Below are 18,754 nucleotides of genomic sequence, written 5' to 3'. Positions count from 1 at the left end.
GAATGTACAACTGACCTTTACTCCAGGATCAAATTACTGGAACATCAGTTTTTTAATTAGACATTTTAGTCCCAAAGCTGGCTCGTACTTGATCTAACTTGCAACACATAAAATCTTTTGACCATTTCACCCAAGTATATCTGATATCCTACACTGCAAGCAGATTTGTTAGAAGGTCACAAATTAGCCTCTTGAAAATGATAAGGAAATTTTGTTATTAAGCTGCAGTAGAAGAGAAGGACAATTTATTTCATGCAGGTGTTTTGCACTTCAGTCTTCAACCTAACTAGATGAGTAAAATATATGCTTTTAAAAGAGACAAAATTTAGCAAAATTTAAAATGAAAAGCTTTAAATGACATGCTATGAAAACTGAATGATTTTATTTTAAGGTGGTGTTGATGTGTTGATCTGTATTATCTAAATTTACATTTTTTTAAATTAAAAATTTCTTTAAAGTATTGAAAGTAATCAATTTAAGGTGGCTTTTATTCAGGCTGAAATTTCAGACATTATTCTTCACATACAGTGTAAAAATATGTGCTGACCTTCTGTTTTTATTGCTCATTCTCCTGCAGGCACTTTACAGAGTTTTTACGGAGTCACCAATTTTGTAAATATCAAATTGAAGTGTTGACAAGTGGTACTGTTTACCTGGCTGATATTCTTTTCAATGAGTCAGCACTGTTCTATTTTTCAGAGGTAAGATTCAGTATTAGTGTTTTGCTTAAGTCATGAATTGTTCAAGGAACAGCAAACTGTGTTTGAATTAAGCTATCATTCATCAAGGATGTGTAGCAGATATTTATGAATATTTGCAAAGCTGTCAAGTGTTTTGTGTCATTTGTGGAAGATAGAAACCCAACAAGATGCAAGATACACATCTGAGAAATATGTTGCCTAAAATAACCATAGCTTAGATTTCTCTTAACACTATTTTTGTAACATAATGCAATCTAAAGGAATCCTAAGCAGGGTGATCAAATGATTGGTGACAGCGAGGTGGATTTTGAGGAGAGGTGGAAAGCTGGAGGGATTTTCAGAAGTGGTGCCAGAAGGCAAGGATGTATGGATGAAGCCATAATTGCCAATACTTAGATGTGAGCATATTCTGGAGTCTGAGGGACAAGGTGGGGCATTTGATAATGTTATTGGAATATAAGTGATAAGTACCTAGTACATTTAAAAGAAGATAGATATTTATAATTTTGACATCCGTAAACAAATTAGGCCATGATGTTAGTGTTGGGTGAAAGACATAGGTTGCAGGTTGTGTATTTTTAGATGAGTTTAAGTTGTGAATGGGTTGAGTAAAAGGTGGATAGAGCATGGATTATATGATTGAAGATGTTATGAATTAACTCTTGCAATACTGTTAGTAAGCAATTCCATGACTTAGACTTGATTATAATAAAAGAACAGATCAAATTGCTGAATATACTGCTTTTCATCATGTTTACAAATGGCCTAAATGATTGGTCAGCTGATTTCCAAATTTCAAAATAATGTGAAGTTCAATGACATAGTAAATTCTAGGAGGAGAAACGAAAGGATTTCAAGGTTTGTGTACATAATTCACCAGAAACTAATGGGGTAGGTACAAAAATAATTGAAAAGACTAAAGGAAAAGACTAAAGGCAGCATCTTGAGAAAAGTTTATGCACAAAGTTATGGAAATGACGCTGCTATTGTACAAAACTGTCTTTAAAAGTCATGATGCTAAGATAGCATAGCATCACACTTTATAGTGCCAACTGTAAGATCAGGGTTTTGTATGGAGTTTGTACTTTCTTCCCAGGACTATGGGTTTCTTCCAGATGCTCCAGTTTCCTCCCACATTCCATAGATATATGAGTCAGAAGGTTGTGGGCATGCTATATTGGCAACACTTGTGGGTTGCCTCCAGCACAACCTCAACACTTAACAATGCACTTCACTGTATATTTCAATGTACATGTGACAAATAAAGCTAATCTCCATCTTATCTTTAATCTGAACAAAGGGTGGATATCGGAATAATGATTCGTCCAAATGCTAGTAATTTTGGTATTATTGACCTGGATTGTGAGCTTGCATTCCTGGATGAGGAGTTGAACCTGAGGCAAAGTTGTTTCAACTAATGTAAGAGAGATGCCATTATACCTAATGTAGATTCCTTGATGTAGAGTGATAAATTCCTGTAAGTTATTTCTGATTTACTTATTTCCAAGAGAGAGCGGAGGTTTGTTTGCATTGAAAAGAAAGGGTGATATTCAAGTTGGGAGTCGAGACCACTCAATGCAATAAGGGTATCCCCTGCTCTTCAAAAGTTCGTTTTACACCACTTTTATGAAAGACCTACATTAGTACCTGTTTTCACCAACTGAAAGAAATCCAAAGAGGATTTTTGCTTTTACGGAAAAAGGCAAAAATAGCACTCAGCATCTCAGCATCAAGCCGCCACAGCTTTGAACTGTGTCTGTGAGCATCTGTGTTTTATCTCGATTTACTTTGTGCATCCGTTAGCAAGCTGTGTCCTAAGGTATCAGAAAAGCCTAAGAGAGCTCATAAGGGTGTTACACATAGCGTAAAACTGGAAGTAATTAAACGTTTTGATCGTGGTGAACAAAATAAAGACATTGTGCGTGCGTTGAACTTGCCTGTGTCCACCATTTGTACAGTTTACATGCAGTGAGAAAGAATCTTGAAAACTTTTGATGTTACTATTGGCTCTGCTAGTAGCAAAGTGGTCTCTTTTAGTAAGCATCCAGTAGTGGATAAAATGGAAAGTCTGTTGCTTGAGTGGATTGATGGGTGTACAAAGCGTGGTGTTCCATTAAGTTATCTTATACTTAAGGAGAAATCAGTCAGTCTTTTTAATAAGCTGAAACAGAAAGTACTGGACAATGATGATGAAAGTGTTGCAAAAGTGGAATTTAAAGGTAGTCGAGGGTGGTTTGATTAGTTTTGTTAGTGTTATTTTAGGTTTTATGAGTTATTTGGTAGGTTATTGTTTGGGTCTTGGAACGCTCAAAGATTTTTCCCATATAAGTTAATGGTTATTGCTTCTTCACTTTATGCCATTTTGGCTTATGAAAGGTTTCATAGGAAAGCTCTACTTTTGGATAGCGGGGGGAACCTGTAGAGATGACCTTTGAAAATATAGAGGCAGAAATTGATTCTTTTAAGGAAAATATTCTAAACTCAGAGTACATTTTAATGTCATTGTACAGATAGTGTTAAGTATCTAATGGGAAAATTAGAATTTTATAAAGAATTAATGCCATTTTATGAAACTTACAGACAACTACTGTAAACAATACTTAAAGACACTATGATTGTGCATTTCATCTCCAAAATTACTGCAATTTGTGCAGTGGGTCATATCAACCTTCATACCTTCCACTCTAAGGATACGATTTTTTGTCTCGTCCCAAAAGACCTACTATTTAATGCTTCCAAGTATAAGACCAGCTTTATCGCCCTTCACTGTCATTACATAGAAGTTCAGATTGTAATGTTAAAGCTTCTGCAAGACTATTAAAAATCAGCTCATCTTTTTCTAATCCATCTTCAATCTTTCCCCTCAACTATTAATGATAAAAGTGTAGATTTAGTTGCAGGACATTTAAGCTCTTAAAGCAGGTATTTTCATAATCTCAAGATTAAATTGGACATGACTCATGCATGTACCATGCTGTTTATTGCTTGGCAAATGGCACTTCATCAGTAGGTATAAGATGGGAGTTATCGATATTCCTCACGCTCACCAGTGCTGGAAGTTGGTCACAGCTGGAGAGTACTTCGCTGTAATCGGACTTGAGAAATCGGATCTGTTTAGATTTCCCATTGATGATCTGTATTTAGGTCTGTGTTTTGTTATTGGCCATTTTCTCCTTGCACGATGTACTGATATGTCTATACCAAAAAAAAAGAAAATATCCTGGATGCCTTTGTAACCATTGTTTCTTATTTTGCTCTTTTTGGGCATTTGTGGACATGTACCCCAGAAGCCTTTGTTTCTTGTGACTTAGTACCTAGAGGACATAGGTTTAGGGTGAGGGGTAAAAGATTTAAAAGGGACCTGAGAGGCAACTTTCTCACACAGAGGGTACTGGAAATACAGAATGAGCTGCCAAAGGAAGTGCTTGAGGCAGGTGCAATTGTATTATTTTTAAAGTACTTCAATCAGTACATGGAGGGGTGGGGCTCAGAGGGATATGGACTGAGTGCAGGAAATTGGACTAGCTGGGTGGGCACTGTAGTCAGCATCAGGTTTATTATCACTGACATATGTCATAAAATGTATTGTTTTGCAGCAACAGTACAGTTCAATAATAAAACTTGCTATAAATTATAATAGATGAAATGTTCATAGTGTGTGTGTGTGTGTGTATATATAAAATATCTTTATTTAAGTCACAAGATTAGACAAAACACAATCTGCCTAAACTAATACACAAATAATTAAATAAATGTATTTTTCATGTCTTTATTGAAGACATTGTTTAATCATTCACAGTCCAGGTTGGAAAAATTATGTGAACCCTTGTACTTAATAACTAGCAGAACCTCTTCTTAGCAGCAGTGACCTCTACCTTTAGCTGCTGATCAGACTTGCACAATGGTAAGGGGGAATTGTAGACCATTCCTCCATGCAAAACTGCTTCAATTCATCAATATATCTGGATACCTTGAATGAACAGCTCTCTTCAGGTCATGTCACAGCATCTTATTTGGGTTAAGGTCTGGACTCTTACTTGGCTATTCCAAAACACAGGTTTTCTTCTTTTTAAACTATTGTGTTGCTGATTTACTCATGTTTCAGATCATTGTCTTGTTGCATCATCCAACTTCTATTATGCTTCAGGTGACGCCCTGCTTCCCTGATATTCTCCTGTAAAATATCTTGATACAAATTTGAATTCATTGTTCCCTCAATGATTGCAAGCTGTCCAGGCCCTGAGGCAACAAAGCAGCCCCAAACAATGATGTTCCTACCACCATGCTTCACATTTGGGATAATTTTGGTGTTGGTGTGCAGTGTCCTTTTTCCTCCAAACATAGTGTGCATTTCTGCCAGAATGTTCAGCCTTGTCTCATCTGTCCACAGAACATTCTCCAGAAATGTTGTGAAACATCCAGGTGGTCTTTGCAAACTTGAGGCATGCAGCAATGTTTTCTTTTGGAGAGCAGTCCTTTCCTACTCAGTGTCCTTCCATGAACACCTTTCATGTTCAGTGTTTTTCTTATAGTGGACACATGAACAGAGACTTTAGCAAGTCTTAAAGATTTTTGCAGGCCTTTCACTGTTATCTTTGGATTCTTTATCCCCTCCTTCAGCATTGCACATTGGTGTGATCTTTGCTGAATGCCCGGTCATAGGGAGAATAACAACAGTACTGAATTTCCTCCATTTATAGACAATTTCTCTTGCTGTAGACTGATGAACATTCAGGTCTTTAGAAATGCTTTTTCCAGCTTCATGCATTTCTACAATTCTTCTTCTGAATGTTGTTTTGATTGTGGCATGGTGCATATGAATAGATCTTTTTTGAGAAGAGCAAGTTCTGTCTGTAATCTGTGTATCTTTTTTTATAAGGCAGGGGACCTCTGCAACGCACACCTCCAATCTCATGTCATTGATTGGAACACCTGACTCCAAATAGCTTTTGTAGAAGGCATTATCCCAGAGGTTCACATACTTACGTTTGTAGAATGTGATTCTTCACATGCCTAGAATGTGATTGTTTAAATGAAGTATTCAGTATTGACGAGAAGTAGTACAATTGTTTGTGTTTATATATACATGCACATTATAAATACATATATATTGTACTGTGGAATAAATCTTACAGCTGGGATGCCTAAGACTTTTGCACAGTACTGTATTTGTTAACATGAAGCAGAGTGCGAGATTGTAACTCTGCTAGGAGCAAAGGATGTTGAGAATGGCAAGGGAGGAGCACTGTGGGAGGGGTGTGCTGGGGTAGGGAGTAGTGCAGGTACAGACGCACCCAGCCCTGAGACACCGGGCAAGGAAGGTCATTTGATTCCAAACAATTGGATCATTACACAATGCCTCTCCAGTGCTTTCTAATCCCTCCCTTCTCCCTTCCAGTTTTCCCAACCATGATTCCCTTCTCCCTGTCGCCTTCCCACTCTCAGTTCACAATATGACCCATATCGGAATCAAGTTTATCATCACCCACGTGTCATGAAATTTGTTTTGTGTTTTTTTTCAGCAGCAGTACAATGCAGTACTTAAAATTAACACAGTACTGGGCAAAGCTCATAGGCACTATACACTGTATGTCCTTTTGCACAATACTGTATATATACACATACACATTTATGTCGATTTAAAGAAGTAGTGCAAATACAGTGAGGTAAAGTTCATAGGTTCATTGTCCATTCAGAATTCTGATAGTGGAGGCGAAGAATGTCTTCTGCTCTTGTAACTCCTTTCTAATAGCAGCAATGAGAAGAAGGGTTGATCCTCACATCAAGTCTTAAAAAGTTCTAGGCAAACTACTCTATGGGTATTGTGCATCTTATGGAAGAGACTTTGATGTAATACTAATGAAATGCAGTTTTCAAGGAGCCACCTTACAGAAGATACTGTAACTTTGCCAAATAAAATGGCATGAAGTTCAAGTTCTAGACTTCTACACCCTTGTAGGAAATTAGTTAATACTTTACTGCTGATGATTTTTCTTTTGTGCATATATGGTTCCTGGTTTCCTCCATTTAATAACAACAATTTTTGTATTGGGAAGCCTTTAAGAATTCTGCTTTCTTTTTCCCTTCCAGTACATGGAGAAAGAAGAGGCTATAAATATCCTGCAGTTTTGGTTAGCTGCAGATAATTTCCAAGCCCACCTTGCTGCTAAAAACGGGCAGTATGATGGTCAAGAAGCACAGAATGATGCCATGATTTTGTATGACAAGTGAGTTATGTAACTTATGGTGTATAAGCCAGTGTTCGATTCGGGCATTACATTTCATTTGGAAAGTTTGTGAAACTGAATCTTTCATCTCCAAATTTCTAGGCTAAAGCAGTGATATCAAAGATGAGCATAAGAAGCCTTGCAATATATGTGTAACATGTTACTTCTCATTTAGTGAAAGAAAACATTTTGGTCAAGTGTATGCAGAATGTGGTCTCAATGGGTTTTTCTATCTAACCCTCTATGTCTTCAGATCTCAAGCAATTAATGGTGGATATGGTGAACTAGTATAATAATATCATGGCTCTTCTTGTTCATGGCATTTGTATATGTAACTCCTATTGCATCCTGGCAGTAATGAGGTTTCACCTGCACACTGCTTCCCCAGAATCTCTATCCTACAGTCTTTTTGTAGCAATTCTATGTTCTGTGTTACATTTTGAACTGAAATGGTCCTTTCATACCACTTGTTTGTCTTCAGGTACTTTTCTTTGCAAGCTACGCACCCTTTAGGATTTGATGATACTGTTCGATTAGAAATCGAGTCAAATATCTGCAGAGAAGGTGGACCACTTCCCAACTGCTTCACCACTCCATTAAGGCAAGCCTGGACAACAATGGAAAAAGTGAGCAAGCTGTTCTTGACTTCCATTGAGCACTATTGATTTTAAATATGTGTTTCAAATGTTTTTAAATGGGTCATTTGAGAACTGAAAAGAAAATTAAAATATAAATTAGTTCTTTTTGCACCATGTGCATATTTATTTTTAGTTCAGACTCTTAACTTTTGTAGAACCTGGCTTAGTGATGAACTTCAGTCATACAACATGTAAGCAGGCCTCTGGGTCCGTGCTGACCATCAAGCACCCAATTAAGCACATTCTTTCTTTTAACCTATTCTTGACTCCCACTAAACACTAGTGATAACATGCCCTGACCAATTTGTCCAGCAAAATGTGAGAGGACTATTCTGATGAAACTCATCCCTGCAGATTAACTTGTACATGTAGATTTATTATCTGAGCAGAAGGGCTTGTCTGCATTTGAGCACATTGAAGCAGGAAGTAAGAATTATGAAAGCCTAAATAATGTAATGAGTCCAATGGGGCTAAGTTATAAATGTTATTAACTGATCAGCTGGCTTTCAAACAACACACACAAAGGGCTGAAGGAATTCGGCAATTCAGGTAGCATCCATGGAGGTGAAGAAACAGTCGATGTTTCAGGCCGAGACCCTTCATCAGGACTCCAGTCTTGGTTGAGAGAGCTTCTTTACTGTATTTGAAAACAGAAAATATTGACATATTTAAGATTTTCATTATAGTATTAAATAGCCTGACATGTTATATATTTCAGGTTTACTTACCTGGTTTCCTGTCTAGTAATTTGTACTACAAATACTTGAATGATCTCATCCATTCAGTACGAAGCAATGATATTGCAAAAGCCTTTACTTCATTTCCTGGCCAAGGACCAAATAGCCCTCACGAACATGAGTCAAACACGGGCACCCCTGATAGTAGTACACCACAGGTAAGAAAAGAACGTGTTGGCGTGTATCAGCATTAGTAGTTCAGTTGTTTAGAATGTCTACTCCATATTTAAAAATCTACATCATTGCAGATATAAAATATAAAATGACAAACTTGATCATAATCTCAGAATGCATCGCAGCCAATGAATTTTGAAATAATATTACAAGATGTAGGAGAAGAATTAGGCCATTTCATTGTGGCTGATCCATTTTCCCTCTCAGCCCCAATCTCCTGCCTTTTCCCTGTAACCCTTCATACCGTACTAATCAAGAATCTTATCAACCTCTGTCTTGGGTATACCCAATGACTTGGCCTCCACAGCCACCTGCAGCAACAAATTCAAAGATTCACTACTCTCTGGCTAAAGAAATTCCTCCTCATCTCTGAGGAAATTCCTCCTCTGAGGCTGTGTCCTCTGGTCCAAGACTTCACCACCATAGGAAACATCCATTCTATCAAGGCCCTTTAACATTCGATAGGTTTCAATGAGGTCACCCCTTAGTCTTCTGAATTCCAGTGAGTACAGGCTCAGAGCCAATCCAGGAATCATTTTTGTAAACCTCCTTTGAATCCTCTCTAATGTTAGCATGTCCTTGTATACTAAGGATGATAAAGCCAACTGCATCAGCCTATTGTGTACACCTTACAATAAGCAGCAAATGAGATGAATGACCAGTTTGTCTTTGTTGCTGTTGTGTGAAGGAGGAATGCTTGTGCTATTGATAATAGCTTTATCATTGACTGCACAAAGTTGCTTGAGAAATGAGCAAAATGAGCATTGATAAGCAAGGCCCACTGTAAAAGCTAAGAGAACTTTAATTAGGAAGTCATTTAATTTAAGATTTAAGCCTAATGCATGACTGATTTGGTAGAATTGCAGAGCACTGACTACATCAACCAACAGCAATGCCAAGTGATGTAACTTGAAAATATTGGTACTAATTTTGTGTTCGTTTTGTTTTTTTAAACAGCATGGTGTCAGAAAGACAGCAATAAAAATCCTAAAAAACTTTGATGAAGCAATAGTAGTTGACGCTGCAAGCTTGGAGCCAGAGTCTTTATATCACAGGACTTTTGCAGGGTGAGTTGCTGCTGCAAATATTGAGGTTAAGTAGATTATGTTCTGCTGTCTTGATGCTAAATATTTAGTGAAATTAAGATGAGGAAGATGTTTGGTCATCTTGGGTATTCTGTCAGGATTGAGGATGATTTACTTTTAGTCTGGACCTGTGGGTACTGAAGTGATTAGTCATTGTGGGAATTGCAGACTCTTCCATAGATGGGTTTAATTAAGGCAGGTGGAGAGTGATTTGTAATTCTGATGCCCTCATAATGGGCTTCGGTGTACTGCCGCACATGGATCTGAGGGTCTTAGGGCTATCCTGAATGCTCAAGTTTGAGCATTTGTCGATCAGGCAGTACATGAAGGTGTGAATATTTTTTCCTTAAAGGAGGCTGTGAGAACATCCTCCAGTCTTTTCTTTTGAAACCTGATGCTACATGTCTTATGACACATTTTAGAGTCAGGAGTTTCATATCAAATATGAAAATGACAAGGTCTGCAGAAGGGTTGTATAAAGTATATTGGCTTTCATAAATCAGGGCATTAAGTACAAGAGTTGGGGTGTTATACTAAAGTTGTATAAGACACTGGAGATGTCATATTTAAGGTATTGTTTGCAATTCTGGTCTACCTATAGGAAAGAGATCAATAAGCTTGAAAGATTGCAGAGAAAATTTAAAAGAATGATGCCGGGACTTAACTGGGTTATAGGAAAAAGTTGAATAGGTTAGGACTTTATTCCTTGGAGCGTAGGAGAATGAGGGGAGATTTATGGAGGTATACAAAATTGTGTGGTATGTAGGCTCTTTCCCCCGCAGGTTGGGTGAGGCTTGAACTAGAGGTCTTGGTTCTAGGGAGAAAGGTGAAATTATTTGGGGCAGCATGGTAGCATAGTGGTTAGCACAAAGCTTTACAGAACCAGTGACCCGGGTTCAATTCCCACTGCTCCCTGTAATGACCTTCTACCCCTGACCATGTGGGTTTCCTCCCACAGTCCAAAAACCTACCAGTTGGTAGGCTAATGGGTTATGGTAAATTATACCGTGGTCAGGCTGGGGTTAAATTGGAGAACTGTTAACCCATAGGGCCAGTAGGGCCTACTATGTGCCGTATCTCCTGAATTATTTCTTCCAATATTGACTTGCTTTCCTGTCCTTGATAGGACTGCCTTCATTCTTTGCTTTCATTGTGATGGGCTCCTGGGTGCTTGAGCTATATATGGCCTTGACACCAGTGCAACACCAGTGCATGTTATAGCTGTCCACAAGCTGTCAATCCTCTTGTGGCTTTTCCACTTTACATCCATTCTTGAGAAATGATATTATCTGATAAGCAATGGTGGTTGCAGAGAACTGAAGTCTGTTATCACAGCACTCTTGCTTGGTGACTTGCTGGCTTTTATATCACTGTGCTTTTGCAGAGTGAGTCACTGCTGCAGATATTGAAGCCAAACAACTTATGACAACTTGAAGCTGTCTTGTCACCAGATACTTAGGCTAAAACAGGATGTGAGGAAAAATTGTGTGTGGTGTCATCAATTAGGCTGGAATTATTTTCTAGACTAATTTCAATCATGGGTTAAGTGGAAGTTTCTCATTTATTTTCCAAGTCAGGCTTGTTTTTTCACACCTTTGAAGAAACATAATCTCTTGGGGAATGAGCTGAGATAATGATGTTTTACTGGACATTGTAATTTACACTAAGTTACCATAGTTCTTCTGTTATAAGTGATAGTTATTTAACTAATGTATGGCCAAAGTGTAGCTGGGTGTAAGTCATTTAGTGTAGTTGGGTACAAGTGTAGTTAGGATGGCAGGGTGGAGATGCATCTCTACCAAAGGAGGTGTAATGCACTCCTCTCTGCTTGCCTGCAGGTTACCCTTAGGCAAGGTGTAGTACCTGCTTAACACCCCCCCCCCCCCCCACCCCACCAGAGCAGGGTCAAATGAAGCAATGGGAGCAAGTGGTGGATGGTCATATGAGCAGCTGATGCATATCTCAAGCCCTGGTTATGTGACTACTGATGCCAGGCAGACAACCTCTGAGGAGTATTGACAATGACTGGGGTCACTCATCTTGTAAGTACACTGTCCAGAAGAATAGCAAACCACTTCTGTAGAAAAATTTGCCAAGAACCATCATGGTCATGAGACCATTACTGCCCACATCATACAACACGGCACATGATGATGATGATGATCAGAGTAGTTGGGTGTTAAGTTGTGCTTACTTAACAGTAAGCTGTTTCATTAGTTTTAGTTTTGCTTTCTTGAACTCTAAATATTTATTGAATTGGGTCCCATTTAACTATCCTAATTGTTGTACAAATATCATATTTTTCATATGTATTCAATCTTTCAGTTTGCGTTGACTCCAATTTGTTATAGTGCAGAGACTCTCAGTTCCAGTAATGAGCTGTGTAATACAGACTCTTGTATCATTGGTCCCAACCATAAAGGAATATGGACTGCAAGCAGTAAATTGTTATTACAAGTTCAGAATTCTTCTTGATTTATTTTTGTAGGCATATGACATTTGGGAAGATAAATGAACTTGGCCAGTTTATAAGAGAGTCTGAACCAGAGCCAGATGTGAAAAAATCAAAAGGTAAATATTCACCCTGGTTGCCTTCACTTGAGAAAAGACCTGACCAATTTATTATTCAGTCATTGACTTAGTGTCTGTCTTTGTCTAATTGTGCTCCAGGGAAGAGCTTGGAGATGTTTTTACTTCATAAAAGGCACTGTATAAATAAAAATTGTTATTATTAGCATTCCATAGATGTGTTCTGAGAAAATAATGTTCAGACTTAGTCCAGCTGAAAGGGCTCTCCATTGTAGGAATGCAGATAAAAGACCTGATAAATAGTCCAATCTATGTAGTTTGCAAAAATCCTAAAATGAAATAAACGAATTAACAGGGACAATGCCAAAAATATTGTTTGCCAATGATCACATCCCTGAAACCAGCTAAATTTCACTTGAGTGATGCCTTGTGTTCAGGATCAATATCAGGTTTATTATCACTGAAATATGTTGTGAAATTGGTGGTTTTGCAGCGTAAAAGTACTAAAAGTCACAAAGTAAATAAATAATACAAGAGACAAATAATGAAGCATTCTTCATGGATTAGTGGTGTGATCAGAGGAGAAGAAACTGCTGCTAAAACATTGAATGTGTTTTGGCTCCTGTACCTTCTCCCTGATAGTGGTAATGTGAAAAGATTATGTCCAGAATGATGGGGGTCCTTAATGATGGATGCTACTTTTTTTTTGAAGAACATCCTCTTGAAGATGTCCTTGCTGGCATTGTTATCTGTGTTAGAACTGACTGAAAGTGCAACCCTCTGCAGCCTCTTGTAACCCTTGTACATGGAGACGCCATGCCATGCGGTGGTGATGCCAGATGTTCACTGCAATGAGCAGTCGCTGAGCAGTTACTGACTCAGCAACTGTGCCAAAGAAGACACAAAATTGCATCCAGGCTTTTTCAAAATGACAATTTACTCAGTTGAAGTTTACATATTTTTGAAACAAAGGTGTTCAGTTCACAGAGACAACAAACATATGTATTAAACTTATTTTTAAATTATTTCAAACAGGTTCCATGTTTTCACAGGCCATGAAGAAATGGGTACAGGGGAACACTGATGAGGTAAATATTAAACTTAAACTTAAAACCAAATTATAATTTTAAATTGACCCACTTACTACCCAGAAACAACATAGACCTGCAATTTTGCTAAGCAATCAATCCTCAGATCTGTTGGAGTGCTTCAGGTGATAAGTGTGAAGTGTCCCAAAGTTATAGCATTTATCGATTCAGTTAATCACGGCTTTCTTAAGGTACACAACTGTAATTCCTCAAGTTCTGGAGGTCAACAATGTAATCTTCACAGTTACTGATCATTGGCACTACTACAGTCGTTGAGTTGCATGGATATCACCATCTTACTTCCTCTCTGCTTTTCTCACTTGCATTAAAACTCGGGTAAAGTCACTGATCTCCATCATTGTAGATTTGGAAATTTAAAATAATGTCAATTAAAATCAGCTATAAGAGATCTCACACAAATTTTATTAGCATACCTAAAGAGCAGTATCTGGAAAGACCAGTGGCAACTTTATTTATAACCATGAGCATTGAAATAAATCCATTACTTATACTTAGTATCAAGTCAATGTTCTTTCTGCTTTTATTAAACCATCCTATATAGTTCTGTACCCTTTCCATCCCCAGGCTTATTGAAACAATCTAAATGAAGGGATATCATAAAAGTACAGTGTTACTTTTCTATTAGGTTCTGACTTCCCTCTCCACAAATCCTGCCCCAGTTTCTAGAGCTCTGAAACAATTAATTTGTTCCTCCTGATTGCTTTTATCTGATAAAATTTGAAAATGTCCAAAGCCAAATGTGGATAAAACATCATTTAGATTATATAGAGAGCTGGTGATATTATTTTTGTTGTTATTTAGAGGACGGGGGGGTGGGGAGGAGTAATTTAACTAGCCTCATGGTTTGATATCCTGAATACTTGTACAGGATGTAGAAAAGCAATTCTGTCCAGCTAACGTGGTGGATGCATAGAGAGGATATATTAAATAGTCTTTTATGCGAAGATTTGCATCCAGTTAGCTTAACAAATTTTCCAAAGCACTTGGCGTCCAATTAATTATTTATTTGCTACTTTTGCGTGAATAAACACTGAGGCTGTTGTGCGTACAGTAGCATCCCACAAATAAAGCAATCAGATGAATGAACCATCTAAGCAGATGTTGAAGGAGGAATGTTGCCCCAGACATTGCTCTTTTATTGCTGTATTTACTTTTAGTTATCAGTTTGATTTATTTTGACCAGTTGAATTGAAAACTCCTTTCAAAGGATTCAAAACTCATTCAAAGGATGCCATCTTTAATGTGCTGGTATTGCCAGTGTTTGTTTATATTTTTAGAGATACAGCCCAGAACAGGCACTTCCTGCCTAATGAGCTGTACCACACAGCAGCCCACCAATTCAGTCCTAGCCTAGTCACAGGACAATTTGTAATGACCAAGTAACCTCATAACTGGTATGCCTTTCGACTGTGGGAAGAAACCCATACGGCACTGCCCCTTTACTCTAAATGTAGCATTTCATTCTGCATTTTGTCATTGCTTTTCCTTTTTACTGCCTTAATGTATTAATGTGATGAAATGATCTCTGTTGATGGCATGCAAAACATAGTTTTTCACTGTGATAATAATAATAAACCAATTTTTCATTGTCTGAGCTCCATGACTTCTGGTGGAGCCTTGCCACATTAATTCAGCTTCATGGTCTTTTGTTTCCTACAGGCTTAATCCAAATCTTTCCTCTTATTCATGTATACCTTGAGGTTTAATTACTCATAATAACAATGTGATACCCCATATTTTCAAAGCAGTGTAAAGCCCTGCTACCAGGACATACACAGGATATGAGATACACCCTTTATTCCACTCCATTCTAGTCTGCAGCACCCTCTAATTCCCTTTATTGTACAATGCTTCAGACTTGTCTGGGTTTGAGGAAATTGCCATTTGGAGAGGTTGGCAAGAAAGTTATTCTGCACTAGATTCTCCATCTTTTCAAAGTCTGGCATTGTTGATTGTCTAAAGTTGTTTCTTTTTTAGGCCCAGGAAGAGATGGCATGGAAGATTGCCAAAATGATTGTCAATGATGTCATACAACAAGCACAAAGTGAGCCTCACATTGTTAAGTCCACAAAGGTAATGAACTGGTCGTGTTAAATCACTGTATCTTTAACAGTTTTACCATTAAGAACTCCTGAAATAATGTATTGTGTTGTTCGCAGTGGACCAGAATGTAAAGGAAACATTTGTGTCTTGGGTAAGTGATTATTTTTCGCCCATCAAGAGAATACTATAATTGAAAATTGCAACAAATGGAAAAAATGATTGCTGAACTTCATACAGTTATGAGAACTATGTGATGGTAATGGAATGGTCCAATTACAAATCCTGTCCATAGATCACATCACAATTTTATCTTACTCACTTAGTTTTTGGGAACTCTCCACTCTCCCTTGCTCAGTTATCATAGCCTCATGAATTTGTTCCCCCATTCGACCATATAATAACTTATTTGATCTTGCTCATTCTCTCCGTCTTTCATATTTGCACTTGTAGCGTCCTATTTATAATTTGTGACCTTGACGGTGACTGATGGGTGTTTGGCTGCCTGGTTATGAAAGTTAACCCCAGTCTGTCATGCAATGTAAACTTTCCTACCCACCCACCAAAGCTTGACTGAGGCTGATTAATGCTTGATTGATTAGTGATTGATAATCAGTAGTTATCCAATAAGCTGGAATTTGATGTTTCCAAAAGACTGACCAGTTTGGAAAGATGCAATCAATTGCAAAGATTGCAATCAATAATGTGGGTCAGTGTTGTCAAAATGCCAACCTCAAGATTTGTAGTTTCTCTGGAACACCCATTCAATTGAGCGTACAATTGGTGTTGGCAATAAATTTTAGTCTACTCAAAACTTTCACAGAAAAAAAGTGAATGAGTTCAAATTTTCTTTGTAATCTTGTTTGCAAACAAATGAAACCTTGCAGTTCAGATACAACTGTGTACTGTATATACAATGAATAGGAAGGATCTATTTCCATTAGGTATTGCAATAGCCAGAGATAATAGATTTTAAATTGGTCAAAAGATTTAAAAGGAATTGAGAGATCTTGGTGGTGGAGGCCTCAATTGCACCATCTGATGGAGTAGAGAAGGCAGGAGCCCTCATATTTTGGAGAATGACCAGAGGAGTGGCTGGCTTGATAACTTGATTACAGACTGAAAGTAGTAGATCTTTATTAACTGACGTAAACAATGAGCTGATCTCCTACATGGCAAACGTCTGATTCTAATTCCATTCATTTTTACTTAAGTGTCAATATTTGGTCACTGCAGTATGAATTAATAAATATGCAACAAATCACTTATTCATCTCCCACTTACTTTCCAGGACACGTCTTTCGTTTTGTTTTAAATTAGTTTTCACCACTAACTTCAACCACACTGAGCCTGATGATCAAGCTTCTTTTATTCCCCTAATCTGTTACCACTGTATATTTTTCTGTTCATTGCCTCCAATATCTATATTCTCTGCAGAAGGAATTAAAAGCACATACTGAACTTAAGGGAGAGATGTCAGCAGAGCAGATAACTTCAGTTTATGACCCCCATCACTCAAATCTTCGACCATAAGACATAGGAGCAGAATTAGACCATTTGGTAAATTGGGTCTGCTCCACCATTCGATCATGGCTGATTTATTACCCCCTCAACTCCAGTCTCCTGCCTTCTTGCCATAATATTTGACACCATTACTAATCAAGAACTTATCAACTTCTGCTTAAAAATACCGAATAACTTGGCCTCCACAGCCATCTCTAGTAATGAATTCAAGATTTGCCAGACTATGGCTTAAGAAATCCCTCCTCATCTCTGTACTAAAGGGACATTCCTCTATTCTGAGACTGTGCCTTCTCGATCTAGACTCATCCACCATAGGAAACATCCTCTCAACATCCACTCTATCTTGTTGTGAGTACAGGCTCAGAGCCATCAAATGCTCTTCATTCTTGGAATCATTCTCTTGAACCTCCTCTGCACTCTCTCTAATGCCAGCACATCTTTTCTGAGAATAAGAGGCCCAAAACTGCTCTCAATATTCCAGGTGCAGTCTGACCAATGCCATATAAAGCCTCAGCATTAGATCCTTACTTTTATGTTCTAGTCCTCTTGAAATTGCATTTGCCACCCTCACCACCAACTCAACCTTTAAGTTAATCTTTAGGAGATCCTGCTTGAGAATTCCCAAGCCTCTTTGCACCTCAAAGTTTTGAATTTTCTCTCCATTTAGAAAATAATCTACACCTTTATTCCTTCTGTACACTTTCCGACACCGTATTCCATCTGCCACTTTCTCCTAATCTGTTTAAGTCCTCCTGCAGACTCCCTACTTCAACACCACCTGCCCCTTCACCTATCTCATAAAGCCATTAAATCTGTCATCCAAGTTATTGACATATAAAGTGAAAAGACATGGTCCCAATGTGAACCACTGTGGAACACTAGTAGTCACCAGCAGCCAATCTTCTATCCATGCTAGTACCTTTCCTGTAATACCGCGGGCTTTTGTTTAGCAGCAGCATGTGCGGTACCTTGACAAAAGTCTTCTGAAAGTCCAAGTAAACATCTACTGACTCACCTTTTACTATCCTGCTTGTTCTTATATGTTTCTAAGATGTCTTTTGTCTGGAGATTTTTTTTATGTGAACTGGTTATAGAAATGTTATTGGTATTCTATAGTTAAGTGAATTATTAATTTGTAAGGTCAGTGATGGCAATGCAGATGAGTAGACATTATTTTTAAATTTGCCAATAGTTTCTCATAACTAATAATTCAATTTTTTTTTACCACCCAAAGATCTAGTGAATTCATCAATTTGTCCTAAGGAGGCTACCTCTTTGTTAAAGATGCTGCTACAATAGAAGGAGTCTTTAGTATTAGTAAATTTGCTTCCCTTTTGTAATCTGAACACTTGACGATTTAAAAGGCTTTCAGTTTCACCCCCAGTGTGTTTTAATATCCTTTTTTCTTTCTGGACTTCCCTTGCGTTCGGCTTGGAATAATGACGTACAAGAGTGTTCTTGTTAAATCAGGTCAGGAGGAAAGGTCATTGGCTTCAGTTTTCTATCACTGTAGGTCTCTTATGTATCCAGGACAAAGAAGCAGGCAGCACAAACCATTGTGGACATTACCGACTGTATAAACTACCTTTCCCAAAAGTTCCCTTCTGAACTTTTTCTGACATTAATCTTAAGGTGCAAAGGAACTGATAATTAAAATGCATGACTGATCTACAAAATCTTCACGCCATTTTAAAAGTTTCTTCCCCCAGGCGGTTAATCTAGTCATCCATTCGAGTTGGCCTCACTCTCCCATCTATCTAGAACCCCAGCCACAGCACTGTAAATACTTTAACCTCTTTTTATAATACTGTTCACATTGTAAATACATGCTGGTATATGCAAATGTTATTCCATATAGATACTTTAGCCTCTAATTTTATTTTCTATATAATTCTTTAAAATTATATATGGAATATATTTTATTATATATGTTATTTATTTTTACATGTCGTGCCCTGACCAACACAGCACTGCAAGTTTCTCATCCATG

General features: G+C 37.8%; 1 protein-coding gene across 5 annotated transcripts in view; it reads left to right on the top strand.

The window, feature by feature from the left end:
* Positions 1-18,754, top strand: part of akap10 (A kinase (PRKA) anchor protein 10) — a 95,221-nt gene that overhangs the window by 72,495 nt on the left and 3,972 nt on the right. For 4 of the 5 annotated variants that reach the window (XM_059973436.1, XM_059973437.1, XM_059973438.1 and 1 more), the window contains 9 exons: positions 578-701; positions 6,792-6,928; positions 7,410-7,554; positions 8,285-8,461; positions 9,435-9,544; positions 12,051-12,133; positions 13,127-13,179; positions 15,178-15,273; positions 15,360-15,394. In XM_059973436.1, coding sequence (XP_059829419.1) covers positions 578-701; positions 6,792-6,928; positions 7,410-7,554; positions 8,285-8,461; positions 9,435-9,544; positions 12,051-12,133; positions 13,127-13,179; positions 15,178-15,273; positions 15,360-15,374 — 940 coding nt within the window. In that variant the 3' untranslated portion in view covers positions 15,375-15,394. The remainder of the gene's footprint in view (positions 1-577; positions 702-6,791; positions 6,929-7,409; positions 7,555-8,284; positions 8,462-9,434; positions 9,545-12,050; positions 12,134-13,126; positions 13,180-15,177; positions 15,274-15,359; positions 15,395-18,754) is intronic. The other variant, XM_059973435.1, reaches the window with a different exon arrangement.

This window comes from Hypanus sabinus, chromosome 6, assembly GCF_030144855.1.
Source record: "Hypanus sabinus isolate sHypSab1 chromosome 6, sHypSab1.hap1, whole genome shotgun sequence".
Lineage (NCBI taxonomy): Eukaryota > Metazoa > Chordata > Chondrichthyes > Myliobatiformes > Dasyatidae > Hypanus > Hypanus sabinus.
This window is presented reverse-complemented; position numbering and strand designations above follow the sequence as displayed.